The sequence below is a fragment of the Cervus elaphus genome, chromosome 5 (genome assembly GCF_910594005.1).
Source record: "Cervus elaphus chromosome 5, mCerEla1.1, whole genome shotgun sequence".
In the NCBI taxonomy this organism is placed as follows: Eukaryota; Metazoa; Chordata; class Mammalia; order Artiodactyla; family Cervidae; genus Cervus; species Cervus elaphus.
Genome location: NC_057819.1, coordinates 116,350,315 through 116,368,944, shown reverse-complemented (window position 1 = coordinate 116,368,944; position 18,630 = coordinate 116,350,315). Strand labels below are relative to the sequence as shown.

Sequence of the window (18,630 nt, the reverse complement as noted above, 5' to 3'; positions counted from 1 at the left end):
AGGCAGAGTGGCCAAATCAGACACTGTTAAGAAAGTGTACAAACTTTATTGCAGCACGCACACGCACGCACACATACACACGCACCCACACCCGTGGATAGGAAGAGCACCTGGCCACAGGGTTGACAGAAATTGGGGGAGGGTATGGCAGCTTGAAACGTGGCTTTTGCCACAGCCCCGCCTCCACCTTGGCATAGGGGAGGCCTTAGATTGAGGCCCCACCTCCCAGGGCGATGGGGGACTCAGAAGAGGGTCTGGGAGAATGTGGTGGGGGAGAGGTGCTGGAGAGGCCTGAGCAGTGGGGACCCTCTGAGCAGGGTCCTGAGGGCTGCCAAGTCAATCCTCAGGCCCCCTCACAGCAGCTGTCTTGGCCTCGGGTCCCTCCAAGGAGCGTCCCAGCGCAGGGCCTCCTGACGTAAACACTTGGTCCCCCTGGCTCCGCAGCGGAATCCACTGGGGCAGCAGTGACGTCTGTCCGCACAACAGGTGCCCTTGATGGTCAGAGTAGGGGGCGAGAGTTGGACGTGGCAGGACCCGGCCCGGGCCCTTACCCAGCCCCAGGGTGGGGGGTATCACTGACCTGGCGGTAGGGGCAGCAGGCCCAGCCCCCTCGGCTGTCCACGCAGCAGGTCTGGTTATCGCGGCAGAAGTGCCCCGCCCCACACGCCACGTTCCCCATGCCCACGAGAGGGCCGCCGGCCAGGTGGAGGGCAGGGTGTGCAGAGCCCACCTCCTTCTCACAGGATCGAGCCTTCACGTTGCAGGTGTAGCCAGCCGGGCAGCAGTGCTGGCGGTCCTCACAGCACACGGCCTGCGGGGGACAAAGGGGCCTCGAACTCTCACCCCCGCTAACGTCCCCTCCCACCTGAGACCGGGCCCCCCTGTCCTGACCAGGAGTGGGCAGGTGGGCACTCACGTGCGGCAGCTGGCAACAGGCCCAGGCCCCCCTCAGGCTTGGGCAGCAGGTCTGCCCTACGGGGCAGCTGGTGTGCTGGTCACAGCCCGTGTCTCTGGGGTGGGACGGGGAAGCCTGGCGGGCAGGCACCTTGTCCAGTCCGGTCACCACCTGGTTCCCCCTCTTACAGTGCCCTCCGGCCACACACGTGTAGTCCTTGGGGCAGCAATGCTGGTGGTCCGAGCAGCAGACAGCCTGGGGAGGTGGCAGGAAAGGGTGGTCTAGGCCAGAGCGCTGAGCCTCTGCAGCCCCCACCCTGCCTCTCCTGCTGGGCTCCTCCAGCTGGGCATGACTGTGACTGAGCTGGTGTCCCCCATGGGCTGGGTAGAAGGCAACAGGAGCCTGGCCATGTGCCCAGGCCAAGACTCTGCCCCTCTCCCCAAAACTATCCCCCCGCTTCAGGCACCTCTGGGGCAGGACAGCAGCCCCACTCCCCAGACGTGAGTCGACAGCAGGTGGTGGAGGAAGGACAGCTGGTGACGTTATCACAGGGGACGTCACTCTCCACAGCTCCGTGGTCCGGCAGGCTGAGGTGGGCTGGGACTTTCTCCATCCACGGCACCCGGCGGGTCCCCTCTTCACACACACCCTTCTCTGTGTCACACCGAAACCCAGACGGGCAGCAGTGCACGTGGTCCTCACAGCACACAGCCTAGGGCGGAGGGAGAGGGGACGGTGGGCCTTGGGGGGGACTGGCTGGCGGCCGCCCTCTGCTCATCCCGGGCCACTCCCCACTCCTCGGTACCTGCACAAAAGGGCAGCAGCCCCAGGCCCCGGACTGTAGGCGGCAGCAGGTGTAGTCGTCTGGGCAGCTCACCTCCATGTCGCACTTGACATCCTGCACTGTGAGACAGGTGAGGCAGCGGGTCAGCAGGGGCACTGGGGACCCTTGGGGGTGCCCTCCCTCTGCCAGCTCCACAGTGAGAACCAGATGCGGAGGAGGGAGGGTACGGCTCAGGCCACCCCAGCAGTGACCCTAGGCGAGGCCCAGTGGGGACGGAAGGGGACTATCCCTGCTTTCAGCCCCTCCGTGCATGCGGCCGTCAGTCTCCACCCCCGTATCTGTTCACTCCCCGTGGTGTAGGTAGAATGGGGTCTGCAGTCTCCCCCGGTACCTGTGTGTGCGGGCAGCTTGGTGAGGAGGTCCGTAGCATTCTCCTTGGAGAGGCACTTACTGTGGGTCAGGTCACACACAGTGTTCTGCGGGCAACAGTGCAGGTGGTCGGAGCAGCAGATGGCCTGGGTGAGGGCAGGGTGGGTCTTTGGGATTTCCAGTCTCCCTGGTTCAGGGAGCAGCCAGGCCGACAGCAGGCACTACCCCAAGTCTACCACTAGGGGGTGGCATGAGTCCTGAGCAGTCAGGTTCCCAGCTGCCAGCCAGCCAGCCCCACCCCCTGGAGGCACTGCCAGGTAGGTAGGTGGGTACCCAGGCCAGGTGAATGCGGGCACACAGTCCAGCTGACTATAGCCCCTCACTTACATTGGGCATCGGGCAGCAGCCATACTTTCCAGTGGGCAGCTCGCAGCAGGTAGAACCATCGGGGCACTGGGACCGTCCATCTGGGCATAAGATCACTGGAAGGGGAGAGAAAGGTGAGGGGCAGCCAGGGTGGAGGGGACAGTCTCTCCAGCTCTCTCCAGCAGGAGTTAGAAAAGGCCTCTCTTCACCCCAGACTCATACCTCCTTACCTGAACTTTTAGTCTTGTGTGCAGGCATCTTCTTAGCCAGGGGGTGGGTGCCTATGGCCGAGAGACAGCGGCCATGAGCCAGGTCACAGGACGTGCCATGGGGGCAGCAGTGTATCTTGTCTTCACAGCAAGAGGCCTGAGAAGAGATGGCCCTGTCTCTGTCTTTGCTCCCTCCATCCCTTCCTCTGCCCACACTGCCTTCCCTCGCCACCCTCCGTCTTCCCGTAGTTGTACCTGGGGCATGGGGCAGCATCCCCAGGAGCCATCAGGCATGGTGCAGCATGTGGAGGAGTTGGGGCACTGGAACTGTTTGTCGGGGCACTGGACGGCATCCAGGGGCTTGGTATCTGTAGACGGGATGACCCAGGACTCCGCCCAGTCAGGGACGGTCATTCCCCCCATCACTCAAGGAGCTGCTGGCACCAGCGCCTTCCAGCCCAGCTACAGAAGGATTCAGGGGCTGGCACTAGGGCTCAGGGCTCCCCCGGCTCTCTTAATCCACTCTCCCCCAGGCCAGTCCTTGTACCAGCAATATGCCACAGGGCAAGGGCATCCACTGACTGGGTAGGCATTAAACCAGTGCAGCTTTTGGGACTTCCTTGGCATCCAGTGATTAGGACTTCACCTTGCAATGCAAGGGGTTTGGGTTGATCCCTGGTCAGGGGGCTAAGATCCCACTTGCCTCAAGCCAAGCAAAAACAACAATATAAATCAGAAGCAATATTGTAGCAAATTCAATAAAGACTTTTAAAATGGTCCACATCAAAAAAATCTTTAAAAAAAAAAACAAAAAACATTTCAGCTTGTCCTGTCCTCACCCCCACAGTGCTTGGTCCAGGGCCTGGGGTCTTGCATTCTCTTCTGACCCCTCCTCACCCCTCTGTCCAAAGCAGGGTGTGTGTGTGGGGGGGTGTTGCTTAGTACAGATGTCAAACAAATGAGGGCACAAAGGCAGGAATCAAGGTCACTCTGCTGGCTGGGCTCCTGGATGCTCCAAATTCTTCTGCTCCCACCTCCCTGCCCTCCGCCTCCACCTCTGCCGCACCTGATCTTTGGAAGCAGGACCGCCCATCAGCGCTGCAGTGGAAGCCCCGGGGGCAACAGTGGCGGCCATCCCCGCATGACACAGCCTATGGGACACAGAAGCACCTTGGTTACTGAGGCCCATTTCCCTGGGGGGGTGGGAGAGTGCAGGAAAAGTGTAAATGCAGACCCAAGCTTCTCTGTAGACCTAATGACACTCTCACCTCTGGGAACGGGCAGCAGCTGGAGGTCCCCGAGACAGTGAGGATGCAGGAGTAGCCAGGAGCGCAGTGGCCGTTGGCCTGGCAGGGTCGGCCCAGACGCTGGCTCAGCACGGACGGCTGCTGGTCCTGGGAAGCGAGATGAGGAGATAAATCGAAGGACCCGAGCGAGCCTGGCCCACTCCTCTGGCCAATCCAAGAGGCCCGATCCCAGGCTTCCAGCTCTTTGCCTGGGCCGTAGGGCACTCACCGGAACGGGATTGCAGCAGCTGTAGGTGGCTCCATTCGAGTCCAGGCAGCAGGCCACAGGGCAGAGCTGACCGTCTGGGCATTGCGTTCCAGCCACCAGCCCTGTCACTAAGGCCACCCAGCTCACCAAGGTCCACATGGTCCACCTGCAAAGTCCCAAGAGGCATTTGGCAACTGGCTTAAGCTGAGGCCACCCTTGATTCTGGGACCAGTCACTCCCACCTGCCGAGGGTCAGGACCACCTGAGCCTCCACAACAACAGCCTGTCCGGGCAGGAAGAAAGATGCAGGGCTTGAGGCTCAGCTTCCTACGTGTGTCCTGTGTGGGGGTCACACATGCACCAGCGAGTGTACACCTATACGCATGAATGCTCACATGAGTGTGTGAATCTGTGTCCCCAATATGTGGCCTAACTGTTGAATCTCTGTGGCTGAGTGTGTGCAGATGTGGGTATGTGAGAGTCCGGAAGATTTGTGGGTTTTGTGGGCCTGAACTGTGGGGATGTGAGCCACCTCCATGGGGGTGGGAAAGACATCAGTTGCCCAGAAGACAGAACTGAAGTCTCCCCCTTGAAGAAAAGCCAGGGTTTCACTTCCCGAGCCAGCTCCTCCAGTTGCCTCCTCACCCAATGCTATGTTCATACCTGCCCTCTGCTAAGGCCTGTTGGCAGGGGAGGGGAGGTCACATGACGACATGAGCAACCACGGGGTTGAGAAAGTTGTGAAAAAGGAAGTATGATGTTGACGGAGTCTGGGCTGCCTTCCCCAAAGGTCAGCCACCACCTGCCTGCTGACTGTCCCCTCCCCATCCAAAGGAGGCACACAGGCTTGGTCAACCTTTGGGACACCTGTGTTCCATGGGCCCCCAATACCACCAGGCCCTTTCTTTGTTTAATTTTTTTTTTTTAATTAAAAAAACTGGGAGGCATGCCCATGCAACATGTTGGTTCTTAGTTCCCTGATCAAGGATTGAACCCATGCCCCCTACATTGGGAGCTCTAAGTCTTAACCACCAGACTGCCAGGGAAGTCCTACACCAGGCCCTTTCAGGATCCTCAAACATACCCACCACACTTCCCCTCTTCCTCTCCCTATCCTGGAGCAGAAACCCAGCTGCATGTAGAGAGCCCATGTGTGCCCACCAGGCTGCCATTTGCATCAGCAGAAGGAAGCAAGTTTCGTTCTCTGAAGGGGAGTGGCCTCTCACTTCCTGAACAACTCTTCCCCCAAGCTCAGCCAGCCCTGCTAGTTCAATGGGGCAGGCCCAGGAGATCTTACCCTGTCTAGAAGGGCCAAACAGTCATGTGTGCTGAACCTTTTAGGAGCCAGTGACAACATTCTATGTTATTCTTTTTTTTCCTGTAACAACCATCCAAAATAGGAATTATTACCTTTAATTTTCTAAGGAGGAAACTGAGGCTCAGAGATAGGAAGTAACCTGCCCATGTCATATATCAAGACATAGAGATGACAGTCTCTGATGGCTCCAGAGTATATTGGACCTGGGTTCACAAGTGGTACCATGGACAGTGCCTGGGAATGGACCCCCCCAAACCCAAGGAGGATAGAGCCCTGGTGTCCAAGCAGAGAAGAGGGATAGAAATGTTTCTCTGAGCAGGTGGACAGGACCAAGACAGAAATGTGGGGTACAGGGGCTGCCTGGATACTGCACATGAGTGCTAGAATGAAGGCCTCAAAAGTTGCTTCCTGTCTCTGGGCCTCAGTTCTCAGTGAGTCTATGTGTGGACACTGCACACTTTGTGTGTTAGGGAATAGCACACACAGGGTCACTCACATCCTCTCTCCCTCACCTGGCTTTCCTCACTGCCCTGTCCCCAACTCAAAGACCATCCCCAGGAGGCTATCTCCTGTACAGGTGAGGCTGAAGAAGACTGGTCCTGGACCTCAGCCCCTTTCACTCTCTTCCCCAATGCCCACAGCTCCCTGGAAAGGGAGCTGGCCGCCCTGCTTTCTAGGAGTCCAACCATAACCCTCCTCAGGCTCGCTGGGCTGCCCTGGCCAGAAGGAATGCCTGTCCGCACACATCTCTGACTACTCAGCACCCTAGGGATTCATTTAGGTACATCCTTCTTCCTGGGTATCCTGAGGTTCGAAAGTAGTGTACGCGTCTACTGAATACACATGCACGCGCGCGCACACACACTCAGGACCAGAATGGGGAAGAGGGAACCCAATTCATCTCAGTAGGGTTCCAAGAGGTGACCTCTCACCCCCACGGACACTGCCACTACACAGAGGGAGGACAGGACCCTCTTCAAGCCCCCAGCTCCGTCATCTTCCACTAGGTGGCAGCCCCCCACTTCGAGTGCCAGAGAGAGATTTCCCAAAAGGTGAGCCAACCCAGCAGCGGAGAGAGCAGGAAAAAGTGGCCGGGGGAGACGGAAGTTAGCTCGTCCCACCCCTCCACGAGAGGAAGTTAGAGTGAGACACAACCCAGGGGTTCAGTCACCACTCCCAAGTCCCTACTGTCTTTGAGGAGGCCAGGGTCTCAAGCCCCACTCCCAGCTCTCTGAGATCGGGAGCCAGGGGCGGGCGCCTAGCTTGCTCCCAGCCGCCGCGGGGACTGCCCACCAGCACCACTACCAGCACCTGCCGATGGGGGCGGAGTCGACACAAGAACAGAGTGATCTCTGCTTTGGGAGAAGGGGCTGCAGCTTCCAGGGGTGCTGGAGAGAGAGAGCCCCTTCTAATGGGGGTCACTGCAATTACTGTTTACTCCCACCACCCATAAAACTCCCTCCAGTGCCTCGGAGTTTCTATAAGGGAATCTTTTTTTGTATCCCCGCTGAAACTCCAGAGGAGCCCCATCTCCCACGTCCCCCAGGCTGGGCCCCTGGGAAGGAGCAAGCGAGGTCCCCCCTCCTTACCTGCGTCGGGGTCCGCGATCGCTGGTTAGCAGCAGTCAGGCAGCTCATCCACTTGGGCCACTCGGCTCGATGGCCCACCCACCTCAATTTCCATTGGTCAGGTGTCCGGGATGTCGCACTCCCATTGGCTACTTGTCGATGTAAAGGCGGGGCCAACCTGGAATCCTGTGTGTCTTTTCCTATTCAATTCACTCCCCTCCCTCCTTCCTCTCTCTCCCCAACCCCCCATTTCTAGGAATCATGTGATTGGGGAATCATGTGACGCCCTGGGACGGCTCAGCTTGTTTGCGGGTGCCCGCCGCCTTCTGTTGACCCATGCCGAGGGTCAGTTCCTTTCCGGGGACATTGAGAGCCAAGAGATCTGCCCCTTAGTGGGTGCGTTCAAGAGCGTTTAAGGGGTGTCTCCTGGATTTAGAACATTTGTCTGTATTCTATCCATCCCATGCAGATTTAACGCTCGGCAGCCGGGCCCCAAAGGGGACTGAAGGAGAGTTGTGAGGGCAAAGATAAACAGACCTCAGGCCCTTTCCTCAAGGTGCTCACAGCAGGGGGTGGGGTGGGGGTTGGAGAATCGTGTTCCAGGTGCTCCGGGTGTGTGTAGAGAAGAGGTATTAGTTAGATCTGAGCATGAAAAAAAGATTTAATTCCACTTTGGGGGCACTTTTTGGAGCTGAGTCTGGGAGGATCTTAAGTGGCAAGTGGGGAGGGGTTGGAGAAGTGGCTAGGCGGGGTGTGTAGGGAAAAACATTAGAAAACCAGATGGGAAGGGCAGCCTTGGGCAGGGATCGAATGCCAGGTTCAGTGGAGTGCACGTGTGGAGTAGCTGGGTGTGTGGCACCAGGCTGGGCTGACTGGGTGTGGGTGCATACCGGAAGTAGCTCCTTAGTTTCAGTCAAGCCCTGCCTTTCAGGAATTGACTTGATGTGCGCAAGCGTTGTGTATTCAGTCATATCCGACTCTGCAACCCCATGAAGTCTCCTCTGTCCATGAAATTTTCCCGGCAAGAATTTTGGAGTGGATTGCCATTCCCTTATCCAGGGATCAAACCGCAGTCTCCTGCATTGCAAGCAGATTCTTTACCACTGAGCCACCAAGGAAGCCCAAAAGTGAAAGTGTTTGTCGCTCAGTTGTGTCCGACTTTTTGCGACTCCATGGACTGTAGCTTTCTAGGCTCTTCTGTCCATGTAATTCTCCAGGAAAAAATACTGGAGTGGGTAGCTATTCCCTTCTCTAGGGGATCTTCCCAACCCAGGGATCAAACTGGTGTCTTGCACATTGCAGGCAGATTCTTTACCATCTGAGCCACCAGGGAAGCCAGTGAGGGAGAGAAAATATACCACACAGAACAGATTCACCAGTAGCAGGAGCTAGACTGCTCGGTGCCCTTTACAGGGCCTGGCCCAGGCAGAGATGGGTGATGGGAGATGTACCAGGAGATACTGGAGGAAGCCTGATGCCGGATCTTGGAGGAAGGGCAGTGTTTGGTTGCCAAGTGGATGGGAAGCACTGTAGGTTAAGCAGAGAGCTTGGGATGGGGGTGAGGCTGGGATTGGGGACAAATAGGCAAACTCAGGGGTGGTGGGAGTCTGTGTAGGGAGGAAGTGGCAGAGTTGAGGAACTGTGTGACAGCGGTCCTCAGCCTGGGCCTGCAGAGGGTCCAAAAGGTGGATTAGGCCCCTGCTGAGAATCAGGACTGTTCTGTATACTGGTTACTCTATGCTTATTCCCTGTCTCATATATCCTTATGCTTCTATGGACACAGCAAGCACAGATACACAGATACCATGCAATGTTTGGCAAATCAATAAATGAACCTATAATCATGACTACACGGAACCCGAAAAAAATTACACAAAGAGGAAAAAAAAAAAAACCAACCTAGAATGACTGAAACAAATATCACAAAATCCATAATAGAGTGATTTGCCCACTAGGGACATTAGGCAGTGTTTGCAGACATTCTAAATTGTCACAGTTGTGGGGCGATGCTACTGGCATCTAGGGGCAGGAGACAGGGATGTTGCTGAACAGCCTACAAGCACAGGATGGCCCCCACAACAAAGACTGAAAGTGTTAGTCGCTCAGTTGTGTCCGACTCTTTGTGACCCCATGGACTGTAGCCCCTCAGGCTCCTCTGTCCAAGGGATTTTTCAGGCAAGAATACTGGAGTGGGTTGCCATGCCCTTCTCCAGCGGATCTTCCCGACCCAGGGATTGAACCCAGGTCTCCTGCATTGCAGACAGATTCTTTACCATCTAAGCCACCAGGGGAGAACAACAAAGATTATTCTGCCCAAAATTTCAGGTGTGCTGAGGCTAAGAAACCCTCTCTGAAGGATCATATATGTTCTCCATGAAAGCACTAGGTGACCCTCATGCAGTGCCTCTTTTATTTTATATATTTTTAATAAATGCTGTCACCTGACTTCCCAGCATCGGTAGATACCGAAAAATCAGGGGATTTATGCGTTGAAGTTTTTTAGAAGCAATCACTTCAGTTTAGCAAGGATTAAAAGCATTCAATAGGAAAATTTACAAAAAGCAGACTGAAGAACTTAGAAGCCAAATGTCCTGGGGACATTGAGTTTAGGGACAAACTGTCCTGGACAACTCAATGGATCTTAACTGCTGCTCTTAAAGAACAGTAATTAATAGTTAAGGTACGAGCCTGAGCTCGTACGAGTTAAGAAGATTTTAATCATGTGCAGTTACTTTGATTACTGTGGCAAAGGAATGTAAGATATTTACTAAAAGTCTTGTCAAAATGGATGCAACGAACCTCCACTTCCCCCAAAGACTGAAAAAAATCTCTCCCACATTCCTCAACAAACATGCATGTCCTTAAACCTCCCAAGTCAGGAATCTCTCTCCTTCTGCTTTTTGCTTTTAAGAAGGAAGCATCATTTTGTGAACAGGGTAGACTGAGAAGAAGCAATCCAGAGTCACAGAAAGATTTGATATCAAAAGGTCCATCCCTTTTTGCCTTATTCCCTGACTCTTCCCAGGCTCCTTTGGTCAGGCCTTTTGATTTTTTATTTTGATAGAATCAGCTGGCTGTAAATATGAGGAATGGACTCTAGACAATCAGTTCTATTGTATTGATGTATATGTCCATCCTTAAGGTCAGTATTACACTGTCTTAATTACTATAGCTTTGTAGCTAATTTTAAAATGAGGAGAAGTAGGAGTCCTCTAACTTATTTTTCAAGATTGTCTTGGCTATTCTAAGTTCCCTGAATTTCTATGTGGATTTTAGAATCTGTTTCTGCAAAGACAACTGAGATTTTGACAGAGAATGCACTGTGTTTGGGGTTTATTACCATCTTAACAATTTAAGTTATTAAGTCTTCCTGCCCATGAACATGGAATGTCTTTTGACTTTTTTATCAGTTTCCTTCTGACAATTGCCAAGTATTCCACACTATAGGTGTTAGATGTTTATTTAACTAGTCTCTTTTTTTTTAATTTTTTTGGCCATGCCATGTGGCTTGTGGGAACATAGTTTCCCAATCAGGGATCAAACCCATGCTCCCTGCAGTGGAAACACAGAGTCCTAACCACTGGACTACCAAGGAATTCCTTTAACCAGTGTCATTGTAGCCTTTTATGTGTTTCCAATTTTTGCTGTTACAAATAATTATACAATGAATATTTATGAACTTGTGTCTGAGTACGTATATGGGGGTTAAATTCCTGAAACTAACATTTTTAGGAATGTTAACTTGTTAACGTTGCTGGTTACCTGAGTATGCACATTTGAAATGTTTATGCCCAACTGCCTTAACATTTTTCCAGTTTACACTCCCAGGCTCAGTATTTGGGGGAACTTTTTCCCCATTTACTCACTAACATTGGACGTGCGTGTGTGCATGCTAAGTCACTTCTGTCATGTCCTTCTCTTTGAGACCTCAAGGACTGTAGCCCGAAAGGCTCCTCTGTCCATGGGATTCTCCAGGCAAGAATACTGGAGTGGGTTGCCATCCCCTCCTTCAGGGGATCTTCCCGACCCAGGAAATCTAAAAATTTTTGCCAATCTAATGATGGAAGATATTTCATGATTGTTTTATCTACGTGTCCTTGATCTCTAGGGAAATTGAGCATTTTTATGTATGTTTATTCTGCATGTGTATTTCTTCTGTGAAATACTTGTTCTTATCCATGTTAGTCAGGGTTCTCCAAAGAAACAGAACCAGTTGATGCGTGTATAGAAAAAGATTTATTAAAAGGAACTGGCTTACATGGTTCAGGAAACTAGTGACTCCAGAATCCGCAATGTAAACCAGCAGACTGCAGATTCAGAAGAGCCGATGGAGCAGAGGAAGTCTGAAGACAGTTGCTGGAGAAATTCCGCTTGCCAGGAGGGGCCAGTCTTTTTGTTCAATTCAGGCCTTTACCTGATTGGATGAGACCCACCCACATTATGGAGGGCAATTTGCTAAAGCCAAAATTCAGTGATTTAGATGTTGAAGTGAAAGTGAAAGTCGCTCAGTCATGTCCAACTTTTTATGACCCCTTGTACTATACAGTCCCTGAAATTGTCCAGGCCAGAATATGGGAGTGGGTAGCCTTTCCCTTCTCCAGGGGATCTGCCCAACCCAGGGATTGAACCCAGGTCTCCCACATTGCAGGCAGATTCTTTACCAACTGAGCCACATGGGAAGCTCAGTTTAGATGTTAATCTCATCCAAAACACCTGCCATGTTGACACATAAAACTAATCGTCATACAATGGATTCACAGATATACAGAACAACCTAGTGGTTATCAGTGGGGAGAGGAAAAGGGAAAGGACAATATAGGGAATTACGAGGTACAAACTACTAGATGTAAAATAATCTACAAGGATATATTGTACAACACAGGAAATATAGCCAAAATTTTAAAAAATACTTTATTTATTTTGGGCTGTGCTAGGTCTGCAGGTTACAGAGATCAGGGACTATTCTCTAGTTACAGTGCGCAGGCTTCTCATTCTGGTGGCTTCTCTTCTTGCGGATCAAGGCTCTTGGGCACACGGGCTTCAGTGGTTGTAGCGCGTGAGCTTTGTAGTTGCGGCTCCAGGGCTCCAGAGCAGAGACTCAGTAGTTGCAGCCCATAGACTTAGTTGCTCCACCGCACGTGGGATCTTCCCAGTTCAGGGATCAAACTCGTGTCCAAATTGTATACCACTGAGCCACCTGGAAGGCCCCCGAATATTTCATAATAACTATAAATGAAGTATAACCTTCCAAAACTGTGAATCACTACATTGTATACCTGTAACTTAGATGATATTGTACATCAACTGTAGTTCAATAGTAAATAAAAAAACGAACCATCACATTATCCTTTATTCAGTTTTCTCCTATGTTTCTCTTTTGCTCACTGAACTGTGGGAGTTTCGTATATAATCTGGATATTATATGCGTTGCACACATCTCCTCCCAATCTGTCATTTGTCTTTTATCTTTGTTTTTGGTGCCTTTTGTGGTCAGAAGTTATGTTGTTATGTCACCTGAAATCTAGCAATCGATCTTTTCCTTTGTGGCTTCTCCCTCCCCCCCCCCCCCACTTGCTTAGGAAGTTAGAAATACGTTCTTCCTGCTGTGGTCCCACCTTGAATGCCAGCCCTGCCCTGGACTGTGGCACCACAGGGACAGGAGATTCCTGTGGTCAGACACAAAGAGAACCCTGGATGTGACTCCGGCTCAGAAGTCCCTCCGGCTCAGCCCCAAGGCTGCTTGCAGAGGTGCTTGTCTGGATACAGGGTCGGATAGCATCCCTTTCTCTCCCTCCTTTTGCTACTCTCAGCCTCTCTCCAATTCTGTCCATCACCCCTTCAGGATTTTCTTCATTCAGACTTCCAGTTCTGCCCTCATAGAAGAGTCACAGGTGCCCCAGGGCAGGGGCCTTTCCCCGCAAGATCTATTTTTTTTTATTTATTAATTTATTTATCTTTGGCTGTGCTGAGTCTTTGTTACTCCTCAGATGTTTCTCTAGTTGTGGTGAGCCGGGGCTAGTCTTTAGTTGTCATCTGTAGGTTTCTCATTACAGTGGCTTCTCTTACTGCAGAGCATGGGCTCAAGGCCGCGCGGGCTTCAGCATTTGTGGCTCCCGGGTCCAGGATACAGGCTCAATAGTTGTGGTGCACTGTTGTAATTGCTCCACGCCACGTGGGATCTTCCCGGATCAGGGGTCAAACCTGCATCTCCCACGTTAGCAAGCAGATTCTTTACCACTGAGCCACCAGGGAAGCCCCCCACCAAGATCTTGAGCTGTGCAATAAAACATCAGAGGCCTCGTTAAATTTGAATTTCAGATTAAAGACACATTTTTTAAGCATAAGTATGTCCCATGCAATATTTGACACACATGTGTGTGTATTAGCTGCTCAGTTGTGTCTGACTCTTTGCAAGACCATGGACTGTAGCTCACTAGGCTCCTCTATCCATGGGATTCTCCAGGCAAGAATACTGGAATGGGTTGCCATTCCCTTCTCCAGGGGATCTTCCTGACCCAAGGATCGAACCCAGGTCTCCCACATTGCTGGCAGATTCTTTAACGTCTGAGCCATCAGGGAAGTCTTATTCGACACATACTTACACTTAAAATCTTCCCTTGGGAGTTCTCTGGGTTCAATCCCTGGTCAGGGAGCTGAGATCCCACAGATTGTGTGGGGGTGTGGCTAAAAAACATTTTATCCCTTGTGTTTCTGAAATGCAAATTTGACTGGGCATCTTATACTTTTATTTCCTAAATCTGGCAGCCCTGAACAGTGAGGCCTGGGTGAGGGCATAGAAATGGCGTCTGCCTCACACACACCTACTCCTTCCTTCCCTCTCCTGCCTGAGTCACTTAGAGTGAGCAATTGTTGCCCAGTTCCTGCGGCGACGGCCCTCGTCACGGGGCACCTGACTGGTGTCTGCGGGGCTCAGCTTGGCCCTGCAGCCTAGCTGGGTAGGTGTGGGGGAGGGGAGGCAGGAACTGGCCAGCGCCCAGGCCCAAGTCTGTGGCGGGATATTTGGCAATAGAGGCGCCAGATCTGGACTCCTGCCCGAGCAGGGGCCCTGAACTTGCCCAGGGCCACTGGGCAGGGTGCTTCCCTTGTTGTTTTTTAATCAATGACTATTTCTTAACAAAGTAAAACATGCAGATAAATTATAGTCAAGTTATAACACAAAGCAGCACTCTTTTTTCTTTTTTGGCTGTGCTTCACACCTGCGAGATCTTAGTCCCCTAACCCAGGCTGCCTGCAGTGGAAGCTCAGAGTCCTAACCACTAGACCACTAGGCAAGGCCCCACACAAAACAGCATTGCTATCCTCTCTTTTCCCACACCAGACTTCCACTTTCAAATCCTCTAGCAGTTTCTTCCGTGACTTGCCCCTGTGAGCTTGTATGTGAGTTCTTATTTTTCTTTGGCCTCAATGTGTTCATCTGGGCAGTGAGTGAGCATTGTCCTGCCCTCTGTCAGGAGATTCAGAGTCTACACAGTGTGGTGGCTGCTCCACCTGGCCCTGGGATGGGGGTGGGGGGGTAGGACCACCCCTCTGTGCAGGCAGACTGATACTGGACGGTACCTTTAAATCCAGCTCTCGGGGTGCAGGATGCAGGGTGGGGATACAGAGAGAGAGAGAAGGGAAAGAAGCAGGAAAGGAAGGCAGCTACGGGAAGTTGATTACTTGGCTTTGCAGAGGCCCTGGATGGAGGGAGCTTCAGGGATCCTCTGGCCCAGGGTTCGCAGCTCGAGTGCCTATCACTCACCTGGGGAGCTTCAGCAGCAGCAGGGGGCTGAGGTGCAGGTCTGAGAGCCCCTCATCTTGCCTGACCCCCTTTCTATGCAATGAAGAACCAAGGAGGACATTCCCTTCTAGTCCCATTTCCTCTTATAAGCTGTGTGACTTGGCTTAACCTCTCTGCCTCAGTGTCATGGTCTGTACATTGAGGACATCGACCACTTCCCTCCAGATGAGGTATTGTCCAAGGAGCCCTCAGCGTGGGGCCTGAGCCATGAATATGCTCAGTTCACGAAGCTGCCATTGTAATGGAGACACTTCCCGTTGGACCCTCTCAGGACTCCCCCCCAACACACACACACCTTAGCATGGGCAGCTGCCCACCCTTCCTTCAGCCCACCTCACCCTCTCCTTCCATGTATCTTCCTTCCCAGAAATTCAGCTGGATCCCCCACATGCCTGGCTGTACCCCATGGCATCCACTTGGTCCAGGGTCCAGGACCCTGTCTGGTGGGACTCTTTGCATCTTGTCCATTTCAGACTCCTGAGAAGGGCACCCCTCAGGCTGAAACCATCAGGATCTCTCAGCCAGACCAGGGTGGAGGGAGCAGAGGAAGCATCAACCCCTCAGGGATGGGGTCCGGGCAGAGAGACACGGGGTAGGGTGAGCTGGGCTGACTTCTCCCATCAGAACGTGGAGTCAGCACCCAGCTTCTTGGGGGGAGGAGGACACCTTCCCAGGTAAAGTTTGTTTCTAACGTGTTGAGAGCAGGGGGGTGACCTGGAGAAGAACTTCCTGGTTGAGGCAAGGACTGACCCCCGTGACTCTCCAGGAGGCCAGAGTGGTGTCCAGGAGAGGAAGGGGCCTGGTGCCAGAACATGGGAATTAGCTTTTTTGGGAAATGGGCGGTGGCCTAGGATAAGGGCAGCAAGACCTCATCTTTACCTCTTGATATCAAGTTCCAGCTCAGCCTCTTGCCAGCTGGGTGACTTTGGCTTATTTATTTGACCCCAAATGCCTTCATCTGTGAAATGGAGTAATCGTAATTACCTGGCAAGGCTTTGGGAGAATGGAACGTGCTCACAGACCTATGAAAATTTCCAAGCTCACAGTCGTCCTTTATAAGCTGTCATCTCCTTCTCCACAACTCCTATGCTTGAGAGAATTCTGACTAAAGCACATTTATTCAGGACTAAAATTTGCTTTCCAAATAAAATGTACAAAATCACGGAATTCCCTGGCGGTCCAGTGGTTAGGACTCCATGCTTTTACTGCTGAGGGCCCAGGTTCGATCCCTGGTCAGGGAACTATGATCCCATCAGCTCCTCAGCATGACCCAAACAAGAAACAAACAAAAATTACAAAATCAACGATGTAAAAATATGATGCCACTCAAGTGAAAAAGAAAACATCCATAAAAATAAATGAAAAAAAAAAAAAGAAAAGAAAACATCCAGCCAAACCCAAGACAGAAGCTAAGGTTCCACCAAACCCTTCCGAAGCTCCTTCAGGGTGACTGCCCTGCACCCACATCTAAGGACACCCCGCCCCGCCCCCCCAGAAGGCTTGGGAAAGGCTGGGCAACAATGGTGGTCTGGCCAGAGTTATGCCTCCCTGTGGGTACAGGGAGAAAGTTTCCCCACCTGGTGCCTTTTTCTGAACTTGAGAATGCCCTGGGGGCAGCTTCATTGAGGCCCTGAGTGGTTGCTTCATTGCCCGTGGACTCCCAGACTTGGTGCCTAGCTGTTGTCAAGGGGGGCAGGTGGATAGATTGGGTCACGGAAGTGAAAGGACAACTTGTGTTGTGGGACGGCTGACTAATTGACAACTAGGGCTGGAATGTTCATGAAGTTGGGTGGGGGGAGTGGAGGGAAGAATCAGGACCACGTTTTGCCCGGCTCAACTCTTCAACATCACTGAGTCCTTCTAACAACACCGCAGAGTATTAGCTCCATCTCACGGATGTATGAGACACTAAGGGTCTTGTCCAGGGTCATCCAGCTGCTGAGCAGTGGTGACGGTATCTGAGTTCAAGCTGATCAGACCTCAGAGCTTTTGCCAGCATCTCCAGGCTCTCCTGGATGCTGACGTCAGTTCAACCAGGTCCTCCCCCCACTCCCTGAGCCCTTCCAGCCCACCTGAGTTCTCTGTCCCTTCTCTAGGCAGTCCCCCTGGGCGTCAGGAGATACCCGCTCCAAGTCACCTGGACAGGTCACTTCACTCCTCCAAGACTGTTTCCTCATCTGTAAGCTGGGTGCACAGTAACCCCCACATGCTTTCTTACACAGTCACGAGTGGTTCACGTGGGATGATGGCTGTTAAGAAACCTTGTAAAGCAGCGCAGTAAATGGGAGGAGGAATTCTTTTTAGGACATCAAAGAGGTTCCTCTTGTTAATCTAATCATCTGCCTCTGAAGCATAGGGCCAGGGCTTCAGTAAGGAAAACCGCCTTCGCCAGAAAACTCAGGGAGGTCAGGTCATGTCCAGGAGCCCGAGGAGGAACAGAGAGGAGGCAGGACAGGAGGGAACTCCCCCCTCCTCAACCCCGGGTCACCCTTTCCGGGTCACAAACCTCCTTCACACGCCTCATCTGTCTTCTCAAACCTCTCAGCAGTCCTGAAAGGGAAGTACGGCTGAGAGAATTATTGTTTCCATTTCAAAAATGACGAAAATGAAGCCCAGAAAAGAGACAAATTTCCCCAAGTTAGCAGAAATTTGTGCTCACATACACATCAGAGGACTTGATAATTCAATTTCTTACGTTAGGATGGTTACTGGTACACTGGATTTCCTGTTTTTAAAAAGTAGTTCTGGCTAATGTTTATGGAGACTTACAATGTGTAAGGTTCCGTACTAAGCTCTCCTTTAATCTTTAACACAGTCTTGCGAGGGAGGTACAATTATCATTCCCATCTTACGATGAAAGGAGAAAGACTCAGAGAGGTTAAGCAACTTTCCTGGGGCTCTGTAGTTGGGAAGGGGTGAAACCAGAAACTGGACCCAGGTCTGGTCCGGAGCCTGTGTTTGTAACCATCATAGCTGTTCTTTCAGTGTAAGTTACTAAGACATCTGATCCCTCATCCAAGCACTCCCCTTCACCCCAGCCTGCCCTGCTCTCCCTTGGCCTTCACCATGGGTTGATCTCCATCGATGTTCCCTGACCCCCTCCCTACTTCTGCCTTTTCCTAGGCCATCGCAGGGCCTCTCCATTACATTACATGTTTCAGCGCCTTCACTAAATTACAGATGTTCTCCTGGTCTGCAGTTGTCTTATTTACTTGTTTGTGTGTGTCTCCTGCATTAGAACTATGAGCAGGGACCCCAAGTGGCTTGTTCCCTGCTATATCTCAGGGCTTACAGCAGTACACTCAAACTTTTTTTTTTTTTTTTTTTAGGGGCACTCTGAGGCGTATGGGATCTTGGTTCCCCAATCAGGAATCAAACTGACACTCCCTGTCTTGGAAGTGTGGAGTATTAAACACTGGGAAGTCCCAAATATTTTTAAAGAGAGAAAAAGACAAACACTGAAAAATATCAAAGAGAGAGAGGGGGAGAGAGATGAATACAGGTCAAGACTTTGGTCCGGGCCCAGCTGGGACGGCACTTCCTCTGTTTGGGTCGCTGAGACATGGGCTCAGCCCTGCCATGCCCACCCTGTTCTGGAGGCTGACATATTCCCGGCAGACTCGGTCACAGTGGGAAGCAGAGCCTGCAGCTCCCAGAAGGCAATGACACTACATGCCTAACACCAGTGCCTGGTTAGCTCCTGGTCCTTTCTGAGGTTCTCAACAGAGTCAGATCCAAAGTCTTCTTCTGGTAATATAGTTTTAAGTCTCCTGCAATACATTTTCAGAAGCGAAATGTACAGATAGTATAATTTCCTATGCACATT

The 18,630-nt window shown here is 52.0% G+C and overlaps 1 protein-coding gene across 1 annotated transcript; it reads right to left on the bottom strand.

Moving 5' to 3' along the window:
• Positions 1-26: 26 nt before the first annotated feature.
• On the bottom strand, positions 27-7,173 carry GRN (granulin precursor). The gene is made up of 13 exons (XM_043904828.1): positions 7,025-7,173; positions 4,139-4,283; positions 3,892-4,017; positions 3,690-3,774; positions 2,879-2,991; positions 2,645-2,780; positions 2,436-2,530; positions 2,071-2,194; positions 1,701-1,798; positions 1,362-1,607; positions 917-1,150; positions 581-811; positions 27-491 (listed from the first exon to the last, which is right to left on the bottom strand). Exons 2-13 carry the CDS (start codon positions 4,274-4,276, stop codon positions 354-356), a joined length of 1,764 nt encoding a protein of 587 aa, XP_043760763.1. The 5' UTR covers positions 4,277-4,283; positions 7,025-7,173; the 3' UTR covers positions 27-353.
• Positions 7,174-18,630: the final 11,457 nt, after the last annotated feature.

What these genes read in the sequence shown, in the direction of transcription:
- GRN (XM_043904828.1), bottom strand. Translation starts at nt 4,276, where the DNA reads ATGTGGACCTTGGTGAGCTGGGTGGCCTTAGTGACAGGGCTGGTGGCT. An exon ending in GATGCTGCCCCATGCCCCAG is followed by an intron (nt 2,781 to 2,878) that starts GTACAACTACGG and finishes ATCTCTTCTCAG; the next exon opens with GCCTCTTGCTGTGAAGACAA. An exon ending in CCTGCTGCCCCTACCGCCAG is followed by an intron (nt 492 to 580) that starts GTCAGTGATACC and finishes CTGACCATCAAG; the next exon opens with GGCACCTGTTGTGCGGACAG.